This window comes from Bolinopsis microptera, chromosome 11, assembly GCF_026151205.1.
Source record: "Bolinopsis microptera isolate Bmic1 chromosome 11, MBARI_Bmic_1.0, whole genome shotgun sequence".
Lineage (NCBI taxonomy): Eukaryota > Metazoa > Ctenophora > Tentaculata > Lobata > Bolinopsidae > Bolinopsis > Bolinopsis microptera.
This window is the reverse complement of record NC_087082.1, coordinates 11,299,106-11,327,053: the sequence shown is the minus strand read 5'-3', so window position 1 is coordinate 11,327,053 and position 27,948 is coordinate 11,299,106. Positions and strand designations below refer to the sequence as shown.

The window sequence follows — 27,948 nt, the reverse complement described above, 5'->3', positions numbered from 1 at the left end:
CTGAAGAAGGAGAGACGACAGGTATGCTGACAGAAGCGGTCTCTGAAGAGAGGACCAAAAACATGATACGACATGGTATGTTGAATAAAGCCTGGCTCTGAAGGAGAGATGATAGAAACTTTGAGACGACACGGTATGCTGAAGAAAGCAGCTCTGAAGAAGAAGGAGACGGAAAAAAAACAAAAAAAAAAAAAAAACTTGATACGACATGGTATGAGGTATACTAAAAGATAAGCCTGTCTCTGAAGAAGGAGATACGAATGAAAACGTGATACGACATGGTCTGTTGGAAGAAAGCCTGTCTCTGAGAAGGAGAGACGATGAAACGTGATACGACTGGTATGTTGAACGAAAGCTGTCTTGAAGAATGAGAGTACGATTAGCATGATACGACACGGTATGTTGAAGAAAGCCTGTCTCTGAAGAAGGAGAGACGTTAAAGCATGATACGACACGGTATGTTGAAGAAGCCTGTATCTGAAGTTGGAGAGACGATAAAGCAGATAACGACACGGTATGCTGAAAGAAGCCTGTCTTGATGAACGGAGACACGATAAAGCTGATTACGACCGGTTATGGTTGAATTAAAGTCTATTGGAAGTAAGTCAGACAAGCAAACGCTTCAGGTTAAATGTAGATATAAGTCGTCTCCATCATGATATAATGAATTTTGACCCAGTGATAAAAGTGCAAGAAATCGGCCTAAAAATACACATACTTAATGCAGTAAAAAGTGACAGTATCAACAAAGGGAATTTAATAACATAGACGTTAAACAAGGTATATCTCAAACGGAGTTTCTTAGAGGGTGAGAGGTTCTTCAGATAAGACCTAATGATTAAAATTAACCGGACTGTAGCGAGGAATCGAGAGTGGGAATAATATAAAAGCGAATAAATTCTAAGTTATACGAAAAAAGTGGTACGAAAAGCTTATGTCCTACCACGGGTCTAGGAAGGACCTGTGAACCAAATAAGAAGAATGCACCCGGGCAGCAGTGTTTAAAATAATACCGTTCTGGAATGCCTGCGGAGTATTTTACTCCTTAATAATGCATTATGCACGTGTTAGAAAAGTTTACCCGAAATTTAATAACATAGAAACGTATCAAGGAATATCTCCAAACGGAGTTTACTTAGTGGGGGAGAGGGTTCTTAATAAGAACCTAATGATTAAAATTAAACGGAACTGCTAGCGAGAATCGAGAGGGGAATTAAAATAAAAGCGAAATAAATTCTAAGATAAACGAAAAGTGGTACAGATATGCTAATGTCCTAACACGAGCGAGGAAAAACACCTGTGAACCAAATAAGCGAGACTTGGCACCGTGAATGAAGTGTTAAAATAATACCTTCTAGAATGCCTGCGGAGCATTTTACTCCTTAATAATGCATTATTGCACGTGTTAGAAATTTTACTCCGAAATTTATTAACATAGAAACGTAACAAGGGAATTTCTCAAAACGGAGTTTTCTTAGAGGGTGAGAGGTTCTTTAATATAGACCTATGGATTAAATTTTAACCGGACTGCTAGCGAGGATCGAGAGTGGGAATAAATAACAAAGCGAAATAAATTCTAAGATAACGAAAGTGGTACAGAAGCTAAGGTCTAACACGGAGCTAGGAAAAACCTGTGAACCAAATAAAGCAGAATGGCACCCGTGCATGAAGTGTTAAAATATATCGTTCTAGAAAGCCGGCGGAGGCATTTTACTCCTTAATAATGCGTTTGCACGTGTGTAAGGAAAATTTTATCCGAAATTAATAACTTAGACGTACAGGTATAGCTCACAATCGGAGTTTTATTAGTGGGTGAGAGGTTCATTATAAGACCTAAGATTAAAAAATTAACGGACTGCTAGCGAGGAATCGAGAGTGGGAATAAAATAAATAAAAAGTTGAAATAACTTCTAAGATAACGAAAAAGTGGTACAGAAAGTAGGTCCTAACACGTGTCTAGGAAAGACCTTGTGAAACTAAATAAGCAGAATGGCACCCGTGCATGAAGGTTAAAATAAATACCGTTCTAGAATGCCTGCGGAGGCATTTTACTCCTTAATAATGCATTATGCACGTGTTAGAAAATTTTACTCCGACATTTATTAACATAGACGTAACAAGGTATATCTCAAACGGAGGTTTTCTTAGAGGTGAGAGGTTCTTTAATAAAGACCTAATGCTTAAAAATCACCGGACTTGCTAGCGAGGAAATCGAGTGTGGGAATACAATAAAAGCGAAATAAAATTCTAAGATAACGGAAATGTGGTTACAGAAAGTAATGTCTAACACGGAGTTCGGAAAAAACCTGTGAACCAATAAGCAGAATGGCACCCGAGCATGAAGTGTTAAAATAAATACGTTCTAGAAATGCCTGGCGGAGGCATTTTACTCCTTAATAATGCATTATGCACGAGTTCGAAATTTACTCGAATTTAATAACATAGAACGTAACAAGGAAGTATCTCCAAACGGAGTTTTCTTAGAGGGTGAGTGGTTCTTTATAAGACCTAATGATTAAAATTAACCGACAGCTAGCGAGGAATCGAGAGTGGGAATTAAAATAAAAGCGAAAATAATTCTACGATAAGAAAAAGTGGTACAGAAGCGAATGTCCTAAACGGAGTCTAGGAAAGACTGTGAACCAAATAAGCAGAATGGCACCGTGCATGAAGAAAGTGTTCAAATAAATACCGTTCTAGAATGCCTGCGGAGGCATTTTACTCCTAATTAATGCTTATGCACGTGTTAGAATATTTTTACTCGAAATTTAATAACTAGACGTAACAAGGAAATATACAAAACCGGAGTTTTCTTAGAGGGGAGAGTTCTTTCTAAGACCTAATGATTTAAAATTAACCGGTACTCGCTGAGCAGATCAGAAATCGAGAGTGGGAATAAATAAAGCGAATAATTCTAAAGATAACGAAAAGTGCGTACAGAAAGCTAAATGTCCTTAACACGGAGTCTAGGAAAAACCTGTGAACCAAATAAGCAGAAAGGCACCCGTGAATGAAGTGTTAAATAAATACCGTTCTTGACTGCCTGCGGAGGCATTTTAATCCTTAATAATGCAGTATGCCGTGTAGAAAATTTTTACTCCGAATTTTAATAACCTAGAACGTAACCAGGAAAATCTCCCAAACGGAGTTTTCTTATATTAGAGGGTGAGAGGTTCTGTTAATAGACCAAATGATTAAAATTAACCGGTCAGCTAGCGAGAATCGAGAGTGGAATAAAATAAAAGCGAAATAATTTCTAAGATAACGAAAAAGTGGTACAGAAAGCTAATGTCCTAACCGGAGTCTAGAAAAACCTGTGAACAAATACGCAGAATGGCCCCGTGCATGAAGTGTTAAATAATACCGTTCTAGATGCCAGCGGAGGGGTGGCATTTTACTCCTTAATAATGCATTATGCACGTGTTCGGAAAATTTTATCCGGAAATTTATAACATAGAACGTAACAAGGAATTCTCCAAACGGGAGTTTTTTAGCGGTGAGAGGTTCTTTAATAAGACAATGAATTAAAATTACCGGACTGCTAGCGAGGACATCGGAGTGGGGAATAAAATAAAAGCGAAAATAAATTTCTAGATAACGAAAAAGTGGTACTGAAAGCTAATGTCCTAACACGGAGTCTAGGAAAGACCTGTGAAACCAAATAAGCAGCATGGCACCCGTGCATGACGTGTTTGAAATATATACGTTTAGAATTGCCTGCGGAGGATTTTACCCTTAATAATGCAATTATGCACGTGTTAGAAACTTTTACTCCGAAAATTTAATAAATAGAACAGTAACAAGGAATATCTCCAAACGGAGTTTTCTTAGAGGGTGAGAGGTTCTTTAATACAGACCTAATGATTAAAATTAACCGGACTGCTAGCGAGGAATCGAGAGTGGGAGTAAAATAAAAGCGAAATACATTCTACGATAACGAAAAAGTGGTACAGAAAGCTAAAGTCCTAACACGGAGTCTAGGAAAAACTGTGAAACCAAATAAGCAGAATGGCACCCGTGCATGAAGTGTTAAATAATACGTTCTAGATGCTGCGGAGGCATTTTACTCCTTAAATAATGCATATGCCCGTGTTAGAAAAATTTTACTCGAAAATTAATAAACTAGAACGTTACAAGGAATATCTCAAACGGTGTTTTCTTAGAGGTGAGCGGTTCTTTAATAAGACTCATGATTAAATTAACCGGACTGCTAGCGAGGAATCGCGAGTGGGAATAAATAAAGCGAATAAATTCTAAGATACGAAAAAGTGGGTGGGATACAGAAGCTATGTCTAACACGGAGTCTAGGAAAACCTGTGAACCAAATAAGCAGAATGGCACCGTGCATGAAGTGTTAACCATAAATTACCGTTCTAGAATGCCTGCGGAGGATTGGTACTCCTTAATAATGCATTATGCACGTGTTAGAAAATTTTACTCGAAATTTAATAAACATAGTAAACGTAACAAGGAATATCTCACACGGAGTTTTTTAGAGGGTGAGAGGTTCTTTAATAAGACCTAATGATTAAAAATTAACGGACGCTAGCGGAGGAATCGAGTGTGGGAATAAATAAAAGCGAAATAATAATCTAAGATAACGAAAAGTGTACTAGGAAAGCTAATGTCCTAACACGGAGTTAGGAAACAAACTGTGAACCATATAAGCAGAAGGCACCCGTGCATGAAGTGTTAAAATAAATACCGTACTAGAAATGTGCGGAGGCATTTTCCTTAATAATGCATTATGCACGTGTTAGAAAATTTTACTCCGAAAAATTTAATAACATAGAACGTAACAAGGATATCTCCCAAACGGAGTTTTATTTAGAGGGTGAGAGGTTCTTTAATTAGACCTAATGATTAAAATTAACCGGACTGCTAGCGAGGAATCGAGAGTGGGAAAAAATAAAAGCGAAATAAATTCTAAGATAACGAAAAAGTGGTACGAAACCTAATGTCCTAAACGGAGTCTAGGAAAAACCTGTGAACCAAATAGGCAGAATGGCACCGTGCATGAAGTGTTAAATAAATACCGTTCTAGATGCTGCGGAGCATTTTACTCCTTAATAATGCATTATGCAGCGTTAGAAAATTTTACTCCGAAATTTTAATAACTAGAACGTAACAAGGATTATCTCCAAACGGAGTTTTTTAGAGGGTGAGAGGTTCTTTAATAAGACCTAATGATTAAAAATTAACCGGATGCTAGCGAGGAATCGAGAGTGGGACTAAAATAAAGCGAAATAAATTCTAAGATAACGACAAGTGGTCAGAAAGCTAATGTCCTTACACGGAGTTCTAGGGAAAAAACCTGTGAACCTAATAAGCAGAATGGCACCCGTGCATGATGTGTTAAATAAATACGTTCTAGAAATGCCTGCGGAGGCATTTTATCCTTAATTAATGGCAGTATGCACGTGTAGAAAATTTTACTCGAATTTTAATAACAAAGAAGTAACAAGGAATATCTCAACGGAGTTTTATTAGAGGGAGAGAGGTTCTTTTATAAGACCTAATGATTATAATTAACCGATGCTAGCGAGGAATCGAGTGTGGGAAATAAAAATAAAAGCGAAAATAACTTCTAAGATAACGAAAAAGTGGTACAGAAAGCTAATGTCCTAACACGGGTCTAGGACAAACCTGTGAACCAAATAAGCAGAATGGCACCCGTGCATGGAAGTGTTAAAAATAAATACCGTTCTAGAAGGCCTGCGGAGGCATTTTACTCCTTTATATGCATTATGCAGTGTTAGAAAATTTTACTCCGAAATTTAATAAACATAGAGTTAACAAGGAATATCTCCAAACGGTGTTTTCTTAGGGGTGAGAGGTTCTTTAATAAGCCCTAATGATTATAATTAACCGGGACTGCTAGCGAGGAATCGAGAGTGGACTAAATAAAAGCGAATAATTTAATATAACGAAAAAGTGGTACAGAACGCTAATGTCTAACACGGAGTCTAGGAAAAAACCTGTGAACCAATAAGCGTAATGGACCGTGCATGAAGTTTAAAATAAATTACCGTTCTAGAATGCCTGGCGGAGGCATTTACTCTTAATAATGCATTATGCACGTGTTAGAAATTTTTACTCCGAAATTTAGTAACATGAAACGTAACAAGGAATATCTCCAACGGAGTTATCTTGAGGGTGAGGAGGTTCTTTAATAAGACCTAATGATTAAAATTAAACCGGGCTGCTAGCGAGGACGAGAGTGGAATAAAAATAAGCGAAATCAATTCTAAGATAACGAAAAGTGGTACAGAAAGCTAATGTCCTAAACCAGGAGTCTAGGAAAACTTGTGAACCAAAATAAGCAGAATGGCAACCGGCATGAAGTGTTAAAATAAAATTACTTTCTAGAATGCCTGCGGAGGCATTTTACTCTTAATAATGCATTATGCACGTGTTAGAAAATTTTACTCGAATTTATACTAACATAGAACGTAAAAACGGACTATCTCAACGGAGTTTTCTTAGAGGGTGAAGAGGTTCTTTTATAAGACCTAATGAGTAAAATTAACCGGACTGCTAGCGAGGAATCGAAGAGTGGGAATAAAATAAAGCGAAAATAAATTCTAAGATAACCGAAAAAGTGGTACAGAAAGCTAATGTGCCTAACACCGGAGTCTCGGAAAACCTGTGAACCAATAAGCAGAAATGGCGACCGTGCATGAAAATGTTAAATAAATACGTTCTAGAATGCCTGCGGAGGCATTTTTTATCCTTAATAATGCAATTCTGCACGTGTTAGAAAATTTTACTCGAAATTTAATAAACATAGAACGTAACAAGATATCTCCAAACGGAGTTTTCTAGAGGGTGAGCGTTCTTTAATTAAGACCTAATGATTAAAATTAACCGGACTGCTTGCGAGATTCGAGAGTGGGAATAAAATAAAAGCGAAAATAAATTCTAAGATAACGAAAAAGTGGTACAGAAAGCTAATGCTAACACGGTGTCTAGGAAAAACCTGGAACAAATAAGCTGAATGGCACCCGTGCATGCAAGTGTTAACTTAAATACCGTTCTAGAATGCCTGCGGAGGCATTTTATCCTTAAGTAATGCATTATGCTCGTGTTAGAAAAATTTTACTCGAAATTTTAATAAATAGAACGTAACAAGGAATATCTCAATCGGGTTTTCTTAGAGGTGAGAGTCTTAATAAGACCTATGATTTAAAAATTAACCGGATGCTAGCGCGGAATCGAGAGTGGAATAAAATAAAAGCGAAATAAATTCTAAGTTAACGAAAAAGTGGTACAGAAAGCTAATGTCCTACACGGGGAGTCTAGGAAAAACCTTGGATGTTACCAAATTAGCAGAAATGGCACCCGTGCATGAAGTGTTTAAAATAACTACCGATCTTAGATTGCCTGGGAGGCATTTTACTCTTAATAATGCAGTATGCACGTGTTCGAAAATTTTACTCCGAAATTTAATAACCTAGAACGTAACAGGAATATCACAAACGGAGTTTCTTAGAGGGTGAGAGGTTCGTTAATAAGACCTAATGATTAAAATTAACCGGACTGCTAGCGAGGAATCGAGAGTGGGAATAAATAAAAGCGAAATAAATTTTAAGATCACCGAAAAGTGGTACAGAAAGCTACTGCCTAACACGGAGTCTAGGAAAAACCTGTGAACCAAATAAGCAGAATGGCACCCGTGCCTGACGTGTTAAAATAAAATACCGTTCTAGCATGCTGCGGAGGCATTTTACTCCTTAATAATTCTTATGCACGTGTTTAGAAAATGTTTAACTCCGAAAATTTAATAAATAGAACGTAACAAGGAATACCTCAACGAGTTTCCATAGAGGTGAGAGGTTCTTTAATAAGACACCTAATGATTAAAAAATTTACCGGACTGTAGCGAGGAACGAGAGTGGGAATAAAATAAAGCGACATAAATCTAAGATAACGAAAAGTTGTACAGAAAGCTAATTCCTAACACGGAGTTCGAAAAACTGTGATCAAATAAGCAGACTGGCGACCGTGCATGAAATGTTAAAATAAATACGTTTAGAATGCAGGAGTGGGGGGGGGGGGGTGCGGCTCTGGCTGCGGAGGATTTTACTCTTTAATACTGCATTATGCACGTGTTAGAATATTTTACTCCGAAATTTATAACATCGAAACGTAACAAAGAATATCTCAAACGAGTTTTCTTTAGAGGGTGAGAGGTTCTTTAATAAGACCTATGATTAAATACGGGACTGCAGCGAGGAATCGAGAGTTGGGAATAAAATAAAAGCGAAATAAATTCTAAGTACGAAAAAAGTGGTACAGAAGTAAGTCCTAACACGGAGTCTAGGAAAAAAACTGTGAACCACATAAGCAGACTGGCACCGTGCTTGAACGTGTTAAATTAATACCGTTCTAGAATGCTGCGGAGGCATTTTATCCTTAATAATGCATTATGCAGTGTAGTAAATTTTACTCCGAATTTATATCATAGAACGTAACAAGGAATATCTCCCACGGAGTTTTCTTAGAGGGGGGGATGAGCGGTTTTAATAGACCTAATGATTAAAATTAACCGGACTGCTAGCGGAGAATCGAGAGTGGGAATAAAAAAAAGCCTCCGAAATCAATTCTAAGATAACGGAAAAAGTGGTCAGAAAGCTAATGTCCTAACACGGAGTCTAGGAAAGTGACTGTGAACCAAATAAGCAGAATGGCACCGTGCATGTAGGGTTAAAATAAAATACCGTTCTAGAATGCCTGCGAGGCATTTTATCCCTTAATAATGCATTTTGCACGTGTTAGAAAATTTTACTCCGAAATTTAATAACATAGAACGTAACAAGGAATATCTCCAAACGGTGTTTTCTTAGAGGAGTGAGAGGTTCTTTAATAAGACCTAATGATTAAAATTAACGGACTGTAGAGAGGATCGAGTGTGGGAAGAAAATAAAGCGAAATAAAATTCTAAGATTACGGAAAAGTGGTCAGAAAGCTATGTCCTAACACGGGTCTAGGAAAACCTGTGAACCAAATAGCAGATGGCACCCGTGCATGAAGTGTTAAATTAAATTACCGTTCTGAAATGCCTGGCGGGAGGCATTTTACTCCTTAATAATGCATTATGCACGTGTGCGAAAATTTTACTCGAATTTAATAACATAGAAACGTAACAGGAATATCTCCAAACGGAGTTTCTAAGAGGGTGAGAGGTTCTTAATAGACCTAATGATTAAAATTAACCGGACTGCTAGCGAGGAATCGAGAGTGGGCATAAAATAAAGCGAAATAAATCTATAGATAACGAAAAAGTGGTACAGAAAGCTAATTCTAACCACGCGGAGTCTAGGAAAAACCTGTGAACCAAATAAGCTGAATGGCACCGTGCATGAAGTGTTAAAAAAATAAATATTTATTTTAACACTCATGCACGGGTGCCATTCTGCTTATTTGGTTCACAGGTTTTTCCAAGACTCCGTGTTAGGACATTAGCTTTTCTGTTACACTTGTTGTTATCTTAGAATTTATTTCGCTTTTATTTGTATTCCAACTCTCGATTCCTCGCAGCAGTCCGGTAATTTTAATCATTGGTCTTATTAAGACCTCTCACCCTCTCAGAAAACTCCCGTTTGAGATATTCCTTGTTACGTTCTATGTTATTAAAGTTTCGGAGTTAAAATTTTTCTAACACGTGCATAATGCATTATTAAGGAGGTTAAAAATGCCTCCGCAGGCATTTAGAACGGTATTTAATTTTAACACGTCATGCACGGGTGCCTTAGGCTTATTTGGTTCACAGGTTTTTCTAGACTCGTGTTAGGACAGTAGCTTTCTGTACCACTTTTTCGTTATCTTAGAATTTTATTTCGCTTTTATTTAATTCCACATCTCGACGTTCCTCGCGAGCAGTCCAGGTTATTTTTAATATTAGGTTCTTATTAAGAAACCTCTCACCCTCTAAGAAAACTCCGTTTGGGAGTTATTCCTTGTTGTTCTATGTTATTAAATTTCGGAGTAAAATTTTCTAACACGTGCATAATGCATTATTAAGGGAGTATAATGCCTCCGCAGGATTCTAGAACGGGTATTTCTTTTATCACTTCATGCCACGGGTGCCATTCTGTTATTTGGTTCACAGGTCTTTACTAGACTCCGTGTTAGGACATTAGCTTCTCTGTACCACTTTTTCGCTTAATCTTAGAATTTATTTCGCTTTTTATTTATTCCACTCTCGATTCCTCGATAGCAGTCGGTTATTTTAATCATAGGTCTTATTAAAGAACTCTCCCCTCTAAGAAAACTCGTTTGGAAGATATTCCTTGTTACGTTCTATGTTATTAAATTTCGGAGTAAAATTTCTAACATGTGCTTTAAAGCATTATTAAGGAGTAAATGCCTCCGGCAGGAGGTCTAGAACGGTATTTATTTTAAACTTTCATGCCCGGGTGCCATTCTGCTTATTTGGTTCTCAGGTTTTTCCTAGATCCGTGTTAGGACATTGCTTTCTGTACCCACGTTGTCGTTATTTAGATTTATTGCGCTTTTATTTTATTCCCACTCTCGATTCCTCGCTAAGCAGTCCGGGTTATTTTAATCATTAGGTCTTATTAAAGAACCTCTCACCTCTAAGAAAACTCGTTTGGAGATATTCCTTTTACGTTCTATGTTATTAATTTCGGACGTAAATTTTCTAACAAGTGCATAATGCATTATTTAAGGAGTAATAATGCCTCCGATGGCATTCTTGAACGGATTTATTTTAACATTTCCATGCACGGTCGCCATTTGCTTATGTGGTTCACAGGTTTTTCCTTAGGATCCGTGTTAGGACATTAGCTTTTGTACCCTGTTCGTATCTTAGAATTTATTTCGCTTTTATTTTATTCCACTCTCCGATTCCTCGTAGCAGTCCGGTTAATTTTTATTCATTAGGTCTGATTTAAAGAAACTCTCACCTCTAAGAAAACTCCGTTTGGAAGATATTCCCTTCGTACGTTCTAGTTATTAAAAATTTCGGAGTAAAATTTTCTAACCACGTGCATAACGCTTTATGAAGGAGTAAAATGCCTCCGCGGCATTCTACAACGGTATTTATTTAAACTCTTCATGCACGGGTGCCATTCTGCTTATCTGGTTACAGTTTTTCCTAGACTCCTTGTTAGACATTAGCTTTCATGTACAACTTTTTCCGTTATCTTAGTATTTATTTCGCTTTTATTTTATTCCCACTCCTGATTCCTCGCCTGCAGTCCGGTTAATTTTAATCTTAGGTCTTATGTAAAGAACCTTCTACCCTCTAAGAAAAAAACTCGTTTGAGAGTTTCCTGGTACGTTCTATGTTTATTAAATTTCGCAGTAAATTTTCTTACACGTGCATAATGCAATTATTAAGGCAGTAAAATGACCTCGCAGGCATTCTGCACGGTATTTATTTTTAACATTCATGCAGGGTGCCATCTGCTTATTGGGTTCACAGGTTTGTCTAGACTCCGTGTTAGAGGACATTAGCTTTCTGTACACTTTTCGTTATCTTTGGAATTTAATTTCGCTTTTATTTTATTCCACTCTCGATTCCTCGCTAAGCAGTCCGGTTTTTTTTAATCATTAGGTTTAGTAAAGACCTCTCACCTCTCTAGAAAAACCTCCGTTTGGAAGAGATTCCTTGTTTAGTTTATGTTATTAAATTTTCGGAGTCAAATTGTCTAAACAAGTGCATAATGCATTATTAAGGAGTAACTGCCTCGCAGGCATTCTCGAAACGGTATTTATTTTAACAACTTCATTGCACGGGTGCCTTCGCTTATTTGTTCACAGTTTTTCCTTAGACTCCGTGTTAGGACATTAGCTTTCTGTACCATTTTTCGTTATCTTAGAATTATTTCGCTTATATTTTATTCCCCCTCTCGATTTCCTCGCTAGCAGTCCGGTTAATTTTTAATCTTAGGTCTTATTAAAGAACCTTCACCCTCTAAGAAAACTCGTTTGGAGATATTCCTTGTTACGTTCTATGATATTAAATATTCGGAGTAAAATTTTCTAACACGTGCTTATTGCATTTTTAGGAGTAAAATGCCTCCGAGGCATTCTGAACGGTAGTTTATTTTAAACATTTCATGCACGTCGCCATTCTGTTGTTTGGGTCAAGGTTTTTCCTAGACTCCGTGTTAGGACATTAGCTTTCTGTAACACTTTTTCGTTATCTTAGAATTTATTTCGCTTATTATTTATTCCCACTCTCGATTCCTCGCTAGCCGTCCGGTTAATTTTAATCATTAGGTCTTATTAAAGAAACCTCTCACCCTCTAAGAAAAACTCCGTTGGGGAGATATTCCTTGTTTACGTTCTATGTTATTAATTTCGGAGTAAATTTCTAACACGTGCATAATGCATTATTAAGGAGTAAAATGCCTCGCGGGCATTCTGAAACGGTATTTATTTTAACACTTCATGCATCGGTGCCATCTCTGCTTATTTGGTTCACAGGTTTTTCCTAGACTCCGTGTTAGGACATTAGCTTCAGTACCAATTTTTCGTTTTCTTAGAATTTATTTCGCTTTTTATTTTTATTCCCACTCTCGATTCTCGCTAGCAGTCGGTTAATTTTAATTCAATTAGGTTTATTAAAGAACTCTCCCTCTAGAAAACTCCGTTTGGAGATATTCCTTGGTACGTTCTATGTTATTTAAGTTCGGAGATAGTAAAATTTTCTAACACGGGCATATGCATTATTAAGGAGTAAAATGCCTCGCAGCATTATAGAAACGGTATTTATTTTAACACTTCATGCACGGGTGCATTTGCTTATTTGGTTCACAGGTTTTTCCTAGACTCGTGTTATGACATTAGCTTTCTGTACCACTTTTCGTTATCTTAGAATTTATTTCGTTTATTTTATATCCCGCTCTCGATCCCTTGGTAGCAGTCCGGTTAATTTTATTCATTAGTCTTATTAAAGAAACTCTCACCCTCTTAAGAAAACTCGTTTGGAGATATTCCTTGTTTCGTTCTATGTTAGTAAATTCGGAAGTTAAATTTTCTAAACACGTGCATAATGCCTTATTAAGGAGTAAAATGCCTCTCCGCGTGCATTCTTAGAAACGGTATTTATTTTCACACTTCATGCACGGGTGCCATTCTGTTATTTGGTTCCACAGGTTTTTCCTAAGGACTCCGTGTTAGGACATAGCTTCTGTACACTTTTTGTTATCTTAGAATTTATTTCGCTTTTTTTTATTCCACTCTCGATTCCTCGCTAGCAAGTCCGGTTAATTTTAATCATTTAGGTCTAGTAAAGAACCTCTCACCCTCTAAGAAAACTCCGTTTGGAGATAGGTATTCCTTGTACGTTCTATGTTATTAAATTTCGGAGTAAAATTTCTAACACGTGCAATAATGCATTATTAAGGAGTAAAATGCCTCCGCAGGCATTCTGAACGGTATTTATTTTAACACTTCATGCACGGGTTGCATTCTGCTTTTTGGTTCAAGGTTTTTCCTAGACTCCGTGTTAGGACATTAGCTTGCTGTACCACTTTTTCGTTATCTTAGAAATTTATTTCGCTTTTATTTTATTCAACTCTCGATTCTCGCTAGCAGTCCGGTTAATTTTATCATTTAGGTCTTATTAAAAGACCCTCTCACCTCTAAAGAAAACTCCGTTTGAGATATTCCTTGTTCCGTTTATGTTATTAAATTTTCGGAGTAAATTTCTAACACGTGCAAATGCATTATTAAGGAGTAAAATGCCTCCGCAGGCATTCTAGAACGGTATTGATTTTTAACACTTCTGCCACGGGTGCCATTCTGCTTATTTGGTCTACCAGGTTTTCTGACTCCGTGTTAGGACATTTTGCTTTCTGTACATTTTTCGTTATCTTAGAATTTTATTTCGCTTTTATGATTATTTCCCAACTCTCGATTCCTCGCTAGCAGTCGGTTAATTTTAATCATTTGGTTTATTAAAGAACCTCTCACACTTAAAGAAATCTCCGTTTGGAGATATTCCTTGTACGTTTCTCTGTATAAATTTCGAGAGTAAAATTTTCTAACACGTGCATAATGATTATTAAGGAGTAAAATGCCTCCGCAGGCATTCTAGAACGGTATTTATTTTCAACACTTTCATGCAGGGTGCCATTCTGCTTATTTGGTTCTCAGGTTTTTCCTAGACCTTCCGTGTTAGGACATTAGCTTTCCTGTACCATTTTTCGTTATCTTAGATAATGTATTCGCTTTTATTTTATTCCCACTCTCGATTCTCGCTAGCAGTCCGGTTAATTATAATCATTAGGTCTTATTAAGAAACCCTTCACCCTCTAAGAAAACTCCGTTTGGAGTTATTCCTTGTTACGTTCTATGTTATTAAATTTCGGAGTAAAATTTTCGAAACACGTGCATAATGCATTATTAAGGAGTATAAATGCCTCCGCCGGCATTCTAGAACGGTATATATTTTAACACTTCATGCACGGGTGCCATTCTGCTTATTTGGTGTCACAGGTTTTTCCTAGACTCAGGTGTTAGGACATTAGCTTTCTGTCCACTTTTTCGTTATATTAGAATTTATTTCGCTTTTATTTTTATTCCACTCTCGAGGGGGGGGGGGGGGGTGGGGTTTCCTCGCTAGCCAGTCCGGTTTATTTTAATCATTAGGGTATTATTAAAGAACCTCTCACCTCAAAGAAAACTCGTTTGGAGATATTCCTTGTTTACGTTCTATGTTATTAACTTTCGGAAGTAAAAATTTTCTAACACGTGCTACTGCATTATTAGGAGTAAAATGCGCCGCAGGCATTTAGAACGGTATTTATTTTAAAACACTTCATGCACGGGTGCCATTCTGCTTAATTGGTTTCACATGTTTTTCCTAGACTCCGTGTTAGGGACATTAGCTATCTGTACCTTTTTCGTTATCTTTAGAATTTTATTTCGCTTTTATTTTATTCCCACTCTCGATTCCTCGTAGCAGTCGGTTTATTTATCATTAGGTCTTATTAAAGAAACCTCTCACCCTCTAAGAAACTCCGTTTGGAGATATTCCTTGTTACGTTCTATGTTATTAAATTTCGGAGTTAAATTTTCTAACACGTGCATAATGCATATTAGAGTAAAATTGCCTCCGCAAGGGGGCATTTCTAGAACGGTTATTTATTTAACACATCATGCACGGGTGCATTTTGCTTATTTGTTCACAGGTCTTTCCTAGACTCCGTGTTAGGACATTAGCTTTCTGTACCACTTTTTCGTTTTCTTAGGAATTTATTTCGCTTTTATTTTATCCACTCCTCGATTCCTCGCTAGCAGTCCGGTTAATTTTAATCATTAGGTCTTATTAAAGAACCGCTCTCACCCTCTAGAGAAAAATCGTTTGGAGATATTCCTTGTTACGTTCTATGTTATTAAATATGGAGTAAAAATTTTTAACACGGGAATAATGCATTATTAAGGAGTAAAATCTCCGCTCGGCATTCTAGAACGGTATTTATTTTAACACTTCATGCAGGGTGCCATTCTGCTTATTTGGTTCACAGGTTTTCCTTAACTCCGTGTTAGGACATTAGATTCTGTACCACTTTTTCGTTATCTTAGGAATTTATTTCGCTTTGTATTTTATTCCCACTCTCGATTCCTCGCTTAGCAGTCCGGTAATTTTAATAATTAGGGTTTAGTTAAAGAACCTTCCGCCTCTAAGAAACTCCGTTTGGAGATATTCCTTTGTTACGTTCTATGTTATTAAATTCGGAAGTAAAATTTCTACCACGGCATAATGCATTATTAGGAGGTAAAAGGCCTCGCAGGCATTCTAGAACGGTATTTTTTTAACACGTCATGCACGGGTGCATCTTGCCTTATTTGGTTCACAGGTTGTCTAGACTCGTGTTAGGACCATTTAGCTTTGCTGTACCACTTTTTCGTTATCTTAGAATTTATTTCGCTTTATTTTATTCCACTTCGGATGCCTCGCGAGCAGTCCGGTTAATTTTACTCATTAGGTCTTATTAATGAAACCTCACCCTCTAAGAAAACTCCGTTTGGAGTTATTCCTGGTTACGTTCTATGTTATTAAATTTCGGAGTAAAATTTGCAACACGTGCATAATGCTTATTAAGGAAGTAACTGCTCGCAAGGCTTTCTAGAACGGTATTTATTTTAACACTTCAGGCACGGGTTGACATTCTGCTTATTTGGATTCCCAGGTCTTCCTTGACTCCGTGTTAGGGTCATTAGCTTTTCTGTACCACTTTTTCCGTTATCTTAGAATTTATTTCGCTTTTATTTTATTCCCACTCTCGGATTCTCGCTGCAGTCGGTTATTTAATCATTAGGTACTTATTAAAGAACACTCTCAACTTAAGAAAACTCCGTTTGGAGATAATTCCTTTGTTTAGTTCTAGTTGATTAAATTTTCGGGTAAAATTTTCTAACACGTGCATAATGCAATATTAAGGAGTAAAATGCCTCCGCAGGCATTCTAGAAACGGTATTTATTTTAACAACTTCATGCAGGGTGCATTCTGCTTATGTGGTTCACAGGTTTTTCCTAGACTCCGTGTTTGGACATTAGCTTTCTGTACCACTTTTTCGTTATCTTCGAATTTATTTCGCTTTTATTTTATTCCCACTCTCGATTCCTCGCTAGCAGTCGGATATTTTAATATTAGGTCTATTAAAGAACCTCTCACCTCTAAGAGAAAACTCCGTTTGGAGATATTCCTTGTACGTTCTATGTTATTAAATTTCGGAGTAAAATTTTCTAACACGTGTGCATATGGCCAAATTATTAAGGAGTAAATGCCTCCGCAGGCATTTAGAACGGTATTTATTTTAACACTTCCCTGCACGGGTGCCATTATGCTTATTTGGGTTCACAGGTCCTTTCCTAGGAATCCGTTGTTAGGACATTTGCTTCTGTACCACTTTTCCGTTACTTAGATTGATTTCCGCTTTTATTTTATTCCCACTCTCGATTCTCGCTTGCAGGTCCGGGTTAATTTTAATCAGGAGGGTATTATTAAAGACCCTTCCCCCTTAAGAAAACTCCGTTTGCGGAGATATTCCTTGTACGTTTTTGTTATTAAATTTCGGAAGTAAAATTTCTAACCGTGCAAAATGCATTATTAAGGAGTAAAGGCCTCCGCAGGCATTCTAGAACGTATTTTATTTTAAACTCTTCATGCACGGTGCATTCTGCTTATTTGGTTCCATCAGGTTTTTCTAGACTCCGTGTTAGGACATTAGCTTTCTGTACCACTTTTTCGTTATTTAGAATTTATTTTCGCTTTTATTTTATTCCCATCCTCGATTCTCGCTAGCAGTCCGGTTAATTTTAAATCATTGGTCGTATTAAAGAACCCTCTCACCTCTAAGAAACTCCGTTTGGAGATATTCTTGTTACGTTCTATGTTATTATTCTTCGGAGTAACATTTTCTAACACGTGCATTAATGCCATTATTAAGGGAGTAAATGCCTCGCAGGCATTCTAGACGGAATTTATTTTAACCATTCAAGTCACGGGTGCCATTCGGCTTATTTGGTTCACAGGTTTTTCCTAGATCCGTGTTGGACCATTAGCTTTCTGTACCATTTTTCTTTATTCTTTAGATTTATTTCGCTTTTATCTAGATTTTTTTAATTTACCGATTTATGTATCATTTTACATGTTTCATTAAATGTTTTTTTAAAGAATTTTGATTATTTCTTGGGGTCTACATGGACCATAATTTTTTTCAAATGTTTTGCAGTAAGAATAATTTTGTGATTTTTTATTAAAATCTAGATTGTTGATTGATGGGTTATTATTTAAGAAGAACCATTTTTGTTTAAGATTTTACCGTAAAGTAATAAAGTTACATAATATTCTCGTTCAGCAGATTGCACATTGGAACGTTATGAAAATCGATAATAATTCGTGTTTCATTTGTCTTAGATATCAACTATTCGAAGGGAATGTACAAAAAAAGCAACAAAATGTTCATAGCATGAGCTGCAGTACTTAGAAACTTTGAAATGTTCTTTATTGACTCGCAGTCTTCATAAAAAGCAATTCATCTCAAAACTTCTTCTTCCATTAAAAAATCAATATATTTGATATCAAGATTCACGTCTTATACACATACATATTACATAGTAGGTATGCTACTAAGTTAGAATATTGATAATGGGTAAGAAAGGAGGTGGCGGTGGTGGCGGTGGTAGCGCTGCTAAAGGCGGCGGGAAGGGAGGTGGTGGTAAAGGTAAAGGAAAAGCAGATGCTGGTGCTAGTGCTGCAGCTGAACCTAAAGAGAAGAAAGGTTTGTTAAAAATGATTATCCAATAAATTTAAAGGATGAGGGGACCTTAGAATTTACTTCCAAATATTCGCGTTTAAGTCCTGTGAAAGTGTGTAGAATCAAAAAATACGCCGGACTGTGAAATCGATAATTCGTGCAATATCACGCCGCGCTCCTATTGGCTGATAGCAATTTTGGGCTGTGACGTCACTTATGTGTTAAGACCAACGTGCGCGCGCACCCTTCGCTTGTGTCAGCATTTTGTTCTGTGCTGTTTTAAATACGTCGTGTTACCTTTGGCGTTTGCGAGAGCGGTATCTTTGGTTGCACTGAATTAGTCAAGATCTAAGTTACGAATAATTCTCCTTAATAGTTACATGTAACTCAGAAAGGCTTTCTTGTAGTTGTAGTAGGTATTTCTATTTATAAATAGCTAAGATAAGTAGCATCCGCTAACTAAACCACAAACTGCTATTTTGTTTTGACTTGTTTGAAACCCGATATGGACACAATTAAAAATCGGCATATTTCTTCATACAAGAATAAAGATCTAAAAATCGATTGAATGTATGATGTAGTAGAAGACATTTTACTAGCTGGCCCTTGGCGCCTCTAGTCCTATCTGAGTGCGCACGTGCGGTTTGACAATGCGGCGTGTACCGGCCTTTAGTTGTACACTCATTTATAAATTTGCCGTTTTAGTTTGCTGTGACTTGAGTGTAAAGCGTAACGAATGTGGATGTGTTCGTCTGCTATGCTTGGTATAATATTGCTTGGTGTAATAGTTGCAAATCTTGCTTACGTTATAAGTAGTGTCACATAGTGAGTTAGAACTTAAAAGCTTGGTGCTTGTCCAACTGGAATGAAGACATGCATTTCATACCTACCCGATCCATTTTTATAAGGACCGTGTTGTGTTGATATGACATGTTGATATATCAACTGTGGTACGATACAGGGAGTTGCTAGGTGTTACGTTGGGAGCTATAAATATACATAATTTACATGCCTTTCTGTGTGACTTCAATCTTATTTCAGGTTTATCTCGGCTCATGGTTATCGTAGGGTGATGATTCTTTTTTCAACCGGTCATAAAAAGTCTCCTCTCCATTGGTTATAGGCTCGTTAGTATCGTAAATTGTTAATGTATTCTTAATTAGTAATTTAGTCGGCCCGCACGCTCATTTTACCTGTATTTCTATATACGCAGATCAGAGCAACTCACATAATTGACGTCACAGGTTCAAATTGTTTTGGCTGGATATCTCGGCGCGCGAATGAAATACAACTTTGCGGATTTCACTAAAGTTGTTTATACGATTAATGTAATAAGAGGATTTGCACGAGAAAAACTTTTTCTAAGGTCCCCTCATCCTTTAATCTCATGACATTTTAACGTAAACTGATATTACTATATATTATTAGAATATAACATGGACATGTGCAAGGGAAATTGGGAATACAAAACAATCTGTACATTTTAAGGCTTGTTTATCCTGTGCGGCTGTGACAACAGAGTGTAGTGTTAACTATATCCAGCTATATTTCAATTATAACTATAAAACCGAACTAAATCATAATTACATAATTACATAATTACATAATTACATAATTACATAATCACATAATTACATAATTACATAATTACCCTCATTACACATGACCCACTGCAGGTCTAAATTCGGTGAAAGTTCGCCATATTCTGTGCGAGAAACACGCCAAATCCATGGAAGCGCTAGCCGAGCTGGAGAAGGGTCTCAAGTTTAACGAAGTAGCTACAAAGTACAGCGAGGATAAGGCTGGGAGTGGAGGTAATCTGGGGTGGATGGTGCGGGGCAGCATGGTCGGGCCCTTCCAGGACGCCGCGTTCGCACTTCCTAAAAGTACTATTGCTAAACCGGATTATGTTCAAGTTAAGACGAAACATGGTTATCACATAATCATGGTGGAGGATAAGAAGTGAAGTTTTTTGTTGTAAAGTTTTGGTTTTAGATAAATTATTTGTTTTTACTCTTTAGGTAGGATAAAATTCTGTTTCTTAATTGAAAGGACACAATTATATAAAATTTTTTTTGGGGATTGCTGGGATTCTCTGTTTGTTTCTGAATATAGTTCCCATTTAATATTTATAAATTCGAGAAGTTATTTGACTACCTTATATCTCTGTAGTCCACATACCGATTTGCCCAACTTATTAAAAATTACTTATAATTTTTCTAGTGACTTTATTTCATGCAAGTAGCTGTGATATCTAACATTATTTTAGTGTAATGTCAGGAAATGAGACGACACTTCAGGATAACTCTACCTCTGGATCGCTCTTAAAGGTTATTCCTTGTGATGAATCGGCATTTTCTGGAAACCGTACATTTTCGACATAATATCAAGAACCCATATTTTAGTGTTTTTACAGGTTGAAAGCTATCATTTCATTGATATTTTGTACACTGAATAACAATTACCAGGTGTACCTGCGGCTGAGGGACACTAAAGAGCACAACGACGTGTACTATGTGGACACTGAAGATCCTGTCTCCCTGGTAGCAACGGCTCCGGAGAACTCTGAAACTCACAAGAACTCTCACCGGAACCATACTCTCTCCGTTCAGAAGTTTAAGTTCTCCAAGATATTTGTACCCAGTACAACCCAACCTGAACTGTTTGAGAGCACTGCTCTCCCTCTGCTAGGTGGGTGAAATGTTCTGGAAATATGTTTGTTTTGTGATTAGCTAAGTGTTGTCAGATGGAATTGGCTTCTGTGTTCACTGTGTTTAAAAATAGCTGTGTTTAAAAGTTTCATTCTCTTTTCGTGTTGGTTGCAGCAGGTTACAAGTTTAAGACCTGGCAGTAAACCAATTTGTTAACTACATTAATCCCACACAGACGAGTGCCTGAATCTAGAGAACAACGCTCTACTCTTTACCTACGGTGTGACCGCTAGTGGCAAAACACACACAGTTCAAGGTCCTCGACATGATGCCGGCCTGCTACCCAGATCTCTGGATCTGATATTCAACTCTCTCGGTATGTTGATGTCGCGACTCGCGCTTGTTGAATCGTGCGATTCTTGCACAGAATTAGCTTGAAAGTTGTGATGAAATTTGCTCTCAAGATAACGAGAGGGCGCACAAAATACAGAATAGGGACCCTGGACATACTAAAATGGGAACGCGCATTGACGTCAATGTATGTAAAGTTTGAGCTTTGGTAATTCACACACGCTTTTTGAAACGAAAAAACGCGCGTAAAGTTTCGGTGGGAAAACAGGATCCCAACTTAGGAATTCTAATTTTATCTCCAAACAAACACACACCAACTTACATTATTATATTTCCAGGTTCGCACATCAAGCCAAGGTCGATGTTCTGTCCACATTTGCACAGTGAAGTTTGTAAGATGACTGAGAAACTGCAACATCAGAACGAGCAGAGGAAACAACGGATACTCTACCCTCCCAACACATCCCAGGTTTACTGAAAATAATACTAAATAATACAAATCATATCATACCACTATACCAGGTGGACCGTATGTTCGGAATATTATATCTATGATTTCCAATAATAATGATTCTCCAGAGTATTGACTGATATAGAGAATATAGTGTAATTTCAAACGAATAAACTTCATCTTCGCGTATTGTCTGGAATTAGAGAAATTAAAATCAGCGAGTAATTCAACTAATGATCGTGTTTCGTCAGGATTTGGAAATAACTGGGATGACTGATCCTAACTCAACTCGGTGTACTATTGGGAGTATGACAAGCGAATGTACTGCCTGTAAGTCTCCGCTGGATAATATCTTCATTGGACATGGGGAGGCGACGCAAGTTTGCCTTGCCGCGTGATAATGATTCTGGAACATACGTCATCATCATTGTTATCATTGCGTCGTCTCCTCTACTCCACAGCAATTTAAACGCATGGAAATTAAGTAAACTGGCATAACTAATCGCTAATCTCCCAGCTTCTTCAGACGAAAATACAAGTTATCAGATAACAGATAACGTGTTGGTCCAGCTGTCCAACCCAGAGAACATTCAGTACAGTGTGTGGGTTAGCTACTTGGAACTTTATAACGAGAATGTATACGATCTTCTTCAGCCTCCTCCCGAACAAGGTTTATTATATTTTAAATATTTCACCACTACACGTTTTCGACATGTCTAACATGATGGTCAAGTGATTTAGCACATAATTCAATCCATAAGTTACATCAAGCCTCCTTACATTGTAAACACTATACACCGAGGCCGACCTACATTTTAAAAGTAAATCTGTTAATTGTAATCTTCAAAAGTCACGTTATTCAGCCATCATCAAATGTGATTAAACAGGTGAAATGAAGCCTCGTGACCGACAAGCGCTAAGACTGGGGGAGGACCACAAGATGTCGGTGTATGTAAAGGGAGCCACACAGCTGGAGGTCTGCTCGTTTGCTGAGGCTAACAGAGCCTTGATGTACGGCCAGAGGAATAGAAAGGTATGCAGATCAGGCGAGGACAGTTTGTTTAATTGTTCATTTGTTTTGTCGGATTTGTCATAAAAATAAATGTCACCCTTTATATGTCACGACTATGATATTAGACATTGATTGATCGATAAATTGATGTTTGATGTAGAACAGACTGTTATTTCAGAAAGCTGCTACGAGCATGAACCAAAGCTCCAGCAGGTCACATGCCATCTTTAAAATAACAGTCATCGCTACAAACACCATCTCCCAACAAAGCAAATGCAGCCAGTAAGTTGATCTAGTCAGTTATTTGATCTAGTAGAGTGAAATTATTCTAAAAGATTACAGTATGGAGTATTGTCAATTATTACTATGAGAAATCCCAGAGTTGTATAGCTATATCATTTTTATGTAATGTTTAATTTGTGCTTAGTTTCAAATCCTAAACTTTTACATCATCCAGGATAACATTTGTGGATTTGGCGGGAAGTGAACGGTACGGTAAGACGAACACAGCAGGGGTGCGGCTAAAAGAGGCCGGTAACATCAACACCTCCCTTCTTACTCTAGGCAAATGCATCTCCTCCCTCAAACACAACTCAAAACTCCGACCCCGACAAGCGACCCAGGCCCAGATTGTTCCATTCAGAGAGAGCAAACTCACGAGGCTGTTCAAGAACTTTCTGTCGGGGGAGGGTTTAATAACTATGATTGTTTGTGTGAACCCGCACAAAGACTTCTTCGACGAAAGTATCCATGCTCTTAAGTTTTCTGCTCTGGCCACGGAGGTATATTGTTTTTATTACAGCAAAATTGGCAGTTAAAATGGATTTCCTGTAATGTTATGATACCGACGGCCGAATCTTGTTCCACTTTCAAGTCTAAGCATGTTTTAAAGATTTAGCCTTCCATTGTCGACTTTCTGTAATCTGTTTTTTTTGCACAGATTGTAATTTAATCGTAACGTTTAGGCTCTGCTACTGCCCCGACCTCCGAGTAGGATAGAACAGGCTACAACTTCTGACGAGAACAAGATGTCTGAACTAGACTTGCAGCAGATGAAGTGATTATATATTTCACTATATTTCATTATATTTCACTACTTCTATTATTTATCGATCGTGAATATCGAATGATTCACGATCGATAAATAATAGAAGTAGTGAAATATAATGAAATCTCCTACGAATGCCATCTTATACGGAACATTGTATATGACTTTGAGTCATGAAATGATGATACTCAGTGGTCTGATTATATCCTTATAAATATCTTATCTCCAGGTACGAGATAAGAACAGAAGTGCTGGGAGAAGTGCAACAGAGAATAAAGAGGATGAGAAAGAATCACGAGTAAGTGAAAATACTCAGCACTTTTCAAATTTCATAGTTTTAATATTACATGATGAGCCCACAGCCGGACGAAGTATTACTGGGACTGGGAAATATCGAAAATCTGAGTTTTTACAGCATGCTATCTCAGGGAGGATTTGGCAGCTCAAAAGGAGCGAGAAGATAGATACCACGAGGGAGTGGAGGCTGGTCTTCAACAATACTACAAAGGTGTTATTGATGAACTCAAGAAAAAAGTTAGAGATGCCCGTGCACAGAACGGTTACACCGGTATGTTATGACTACACTGGTCGCGGTATATAACTAAATTTGAAAATTCTGTTTTTTTTTCGCGTTGCACGTGATTGAGTTCTTATTCCCAAAAGACAACTCCATGATATTTAGTATTTAAATCGCGTGTTGTTAATATTTAATCCTTCTTTACAGGGAGTAAAGAAAGTCAGGAGAAGATAACGAAAAAAGAGGAAACTATAACAGTTCTAAAGAAGCAATGTCAGGAGTTAGACGAAGAATTGCAACAGACCAGATCAGAGCACAAACTCTTCAAAGCAGAGATAGACCAGCAGCTGTTCCAGACAAAACTTGAACTTAAGACAACTCAGCAGTTGTACCATGACGGGAATCAGGAAAAGGAGAGGTCAGTACATTTGAGAGGGAAAATTAACAATGAGAATTGATAATGTTATTTTGTTAAAAAGCGACTGTGTTAAAGAGAAAATCTGTGGGCACGATGTAATCATTTGAATTTCACTTGTAAAGCACGTATCTGAAATAAGCTTGAAAACCATTGAAATTTGAATCATCACCTGCTTTTCCATCCTATATAGGTTTGCGAACTCGATATCAGAGAAAGAGAACGAGATAAAGAGGATGTTCCAAGACTTGGAGGAGGCGACAAAGCTGTCCACATTCTGGGAAAAGGAATGTAACGACCTGAAGGCTGCTAACGCACAGCAGGTAACCACCGGTTACTAACCGGTCGAGATAGTCACACTTTTATTTTCGTTTATCAAATAATTTCTCGCTATCAGTATCACAAGATTTTACTTCATTATTTAAGGGTATCACAGTTGACTGGTCACAAATTTTGTCGTTCGTCTGTGATTGGTCCGTCTGTTGCAATTTACATTATGCTGATTTCAGATTGAAAGGCTACAATGCCAACTGAAAGAAGGTGCAACAAATCAGCACAGATTGGAAACGGAGATCACCGAAAAGACAGATGTTATCCAGAAGATCACTAAAGAATCTCTCCAAAAAGGTAACTTGAAAGTTGAAGCACTTGTTGACTAACTTAACATTGATCTTAATTATACCAGTGAATTATTTGTATCTATGAACGGAAAAATTAAGCCTAATTCGGGGTAACTAGATAAATCCGTACGTACAGATGGCGGGAAACAAGAGCTGGAGGAGCTGAGGAAACAAGTTGAAGTGGAGAGACAGATTATTACCCAGACAAACTCAGAGAAATCTCAGCTACAGTCTGATCTCAGAACTACTCAGACTAAGGTAACAGCTGGGTGACAGCCGGGTAACAGCTGGGTAATAGCCGGGTAACAGCTGGGCAACAGCTGGGTTACTAACCAGTCGAGATAGTCACACTTTTATTTTCGTTTATCAAATAATTTCCGGCTATCACAAGATTTTACTTCATTATTTAAGGGTATCACAGTTGACTGGTCACAAATTTTGTCGTTCGTCTGTGATTGGTCCGTCTGTTGCAATTTATATTATGCTGATTTCAGATTGAAAGGCTACAATGCCAACTGAAAGAAGGTGCAACAAATCAGCACAGATTGGAAACGGAGATCACCGAGAAGACAAACGTTATCCAGAAGATCACCGAAGAATCTCTCCAAAAAGGTAACTTGAAAGTTGAAGCACATGTTGACTTACTTAACATTGATCTTAATTATCCCAGTGAATTATTTGTATCTATGAATGGAAAATTAAGCCTAATTCGGGGTAACTAGATAAATCCGTACGTACAGATGGCGGGAAACAAGAGCTGGAGGAGCTGAGGAAACAAGTTGAAGCGGAGAGACAGATTATTACCCAGACAAACTCAGAGAAATCTCAGCTACAGTCTGATCTCAGAACTACTCAGACTAGGTAACAGCTGGGTGACAGCCGGGTAACAGCTGGGTAATAAACTGGAACACTAGAAATTACCATGATCACCATAATTCAGTCGTTACGTTTCAAAGATCATAATATTGTGATCTAACAGTAACTTCCTCGTGTTCTCAAATCTTTAAAACTGCTTAAAAATCGTCAGAGCGATGCCCACATAAAACCCAGATTTACCGCATAGTTTGAGTAAACAGCCGCGGTAAATCGTTTTACTATAATCGACACGTGATCTAAAAGTAGTATGACGCCCAGTTAGAGGAAATGAGAGGAGTGACCCAGCAAGATAAGAAGGATATCACGCTACTGAAGGATAACTGTACCGAGTACACCGCTCTTATCTCTAATCTCAAGTCTCAACTGGAGACTCTTCAACAGGTATTTGTTTCCCATTATATAATGGGATGTCTGAAGAGTTAAGCTTCGTGTTTGAATTTAAACATCAGCAATCAGAATAGACCACAATTAGTAATTAGTATTAACGTTGTTATCGATTTAAATGTTGGATGATAATCAATTGATTATAATTTATGATTAAATAACTAATGTCTAAACGGCGTTCTTTTAATTCTTAATTTCAGCCTTCGCAGATTTTATCGTCTCAAGAGAGCAAGGAGAACAAGGAGAATCAGGAGCCAGACTCCCTGAGGAGCCGTCTTACAGCCGCGCAGGAGCAGGTTCAGGAGAAGAACAAGCTAATTTCTGAACTAGAGGAGGAACTTGGAGACATCGTCAGGAACAAGTCACTCCAGGTCCGGTCTTACTACTAAAGTTTTATCAAACATACAACTTATATTTCAATGTGTACGAGTGCAAGCTGCACGACACATTTTTTCTCCTATACTCGAGTCCTGGCTGACACTAATTCTATATAACTACTTTTTAAAAGTCGCTAAAAATAAATTAATTATTGACTTTCAGAAAATTTGTATCTGAAAGTCTTTACTCCTTGTATCAATACTAAGAAGCTATCATTCCCTGATTCAGAACAACACCAAAAAATCGTGGACAGAAGAAGTTTTTAATGTTACCCCTTCTTACAGTTTGATACCCTGATCTGCAACAAAGAAAAGGAATGCGAGGAACTGCAAGCTATACTGACCAGAAAAGACGATATAATCTCAAATACGAACAACAAATTACAAGACCTAGAAAGTTTGGTGAATAGCCAAAAACAGAAAATTCTGGAACTTCAGGATTTGGCGTCAGTTCAAAAGGAACATTTGTGGTCCGTCGAGCTGGGAGCTAAAGATGATGTGGAGAGGTTGCAGTTAGAGATCGAACTACTCCAAGGTACCAAGTGGCAAGTTTACCCATCAATAGATTATTAGCCTTGGTTGCTGGTGGGGAGGGAGCCATATTTTCTGTGACACGTGATACCCATAACCTATTGGGGTCCCAACAGCGACCAATTGGATTAACGAACCAATGTCACGTGTCTGAAAAAAACATGGCTCACTTCCCCACCAGTATCCATGTCTACTGTTCAATTAAATAGTTGATTATTTGGTAGTACGAGTGGAATGTGGATACCGCTGCCGGTAGAGCGCAGGTTTGATGGCGAAATTAGTTATCACTTACTTTATATTAAAACTAGAAAACCCGTGGTCACAGGGAGGACGCTAATATTATTCTTTGTTAGTAAGTTTAAATCGCGTCAAAAAATATCCTACACAACCGAAGATACAGCCAAATAAAATGTTGCTCGTACTAAACACAGCGTAATATCAACAAAACCGATTAAAATGACGTTAAAACAATCAT

The 27,948-nt window shown here is 37.6% G+C and overlaps 4 protein-coding genes across 4 annotated transcripts in view; 3 read left to right on the top strand and 1 right to left on the bottom strand.

The window, feature by feature from the left end:
* Positions 1–27,948, top strand: part of LOC134822799 (protein ABHD13-like) — a 948,842-nt gene that overhangs the window by 408,524 nt on the left and 512,370 nt on the right. The gene's annotated exons all lie outside the window — the stretch shown is intronic.
* Positions 1–27,948, bottom strand: part of LOC134823321 (peptidyl-prolyl cis-trans isomerase NIMA-interacting 4-like) — a 70,916-nt gene that overhangs the window by 8,304 nt on the left and 34,664 nt on the right. The gene's annotated exons all lie outside the window — the stretch shown is intronic.
* LOC134823317 (peptidyl-prolyl cis-trans isomerase NIMA-interacting 4-like) lies at positions 18,106–20,376 on the top strand. The gene is made up of 2 exons (XM_063834739.1): positions 18,106–18,264; positions 19,917–20,376. The coding sequence occupies exons 1-2, from the start codon at positions 18,132–18,134 to the stop codon at positions 20,204–20,206; spliced, it is 423 nt and encodes a 140-aa protein (XP_063690809.1). The 5' UTR covers positions 18,106–18,131; the 3' UTR covers positions 20,207–20,376.
* LOC134823631 (kinesin-like protein KIF20A) lies at positions 20,492–27,515 on the top strand. Its single transcript, XM_063835165.1, has 19 exons — positions 20,492–20,570; positions 20,709–20,931; positions 21,127–21,267; positions 21,581–21,711; positions 21,945–22,023; positions 22,220–22,363; positions 22,581–22,726; positions 22,884–22,987; positions 23,163–23,487; positions 23,671–23,762; positions 23,983–24,051; positions 24,182–24,321; positions 24,478–24,688; positions 24,879–25,008; positions 25,195–25,312; positions 25,442–25,563; positions 26,440–26,562; positions 26,766–26,936; positions 27,228–27,515. The coding sequence occupies exons 1-19, from the start codon at positions 20,514–20,516 to the stop codon at positions 27,513–27,515; spliced, it is 2,814 nt and encodes a 937-aa protein (XP_063691235.1). The 5' UTR covers positions 20,492–20,513.

Bases quoted from the DNA above. Each gene is read 5' to 3' on its own strand.
- LOC134823317 (XM_063834739.1), top strand. From the start codon at position 18,132: ATGGGTAAGAAAGGAGGTGGCGGTGGTGGCGGTGGTAGCGCTGCTAAA. The intron at 18,265-19,916 runs GTTTGTTAAAAA...GACCCACTGCAG, and splicing joins TGAACCTAAAGAGAAGAAAG to GTCTAAATTCGGTGAAAGTT.
- LOC134823631 (XM_063835165.1), top strand. From the start codon at position 20,514: ATGTCAGGAAATGAGACGACACTTCAGGATAACTCTACCTCTGGATCG. The intron at 22,988-23,162 runs GTAAGTTGATCT...TACATCATCCAG, and splicing joins CAACAAAGCAAATGCAGCCA to GATAACATTTGTGGATTTGG. The intron at 25,313-25,441 runs GTAACTTGAAAG...CCGTACGTACAG, and splicing joins TAAAGAATCTCTCCAAAAAG to ATGGCGGGAAACAAGAGCTG.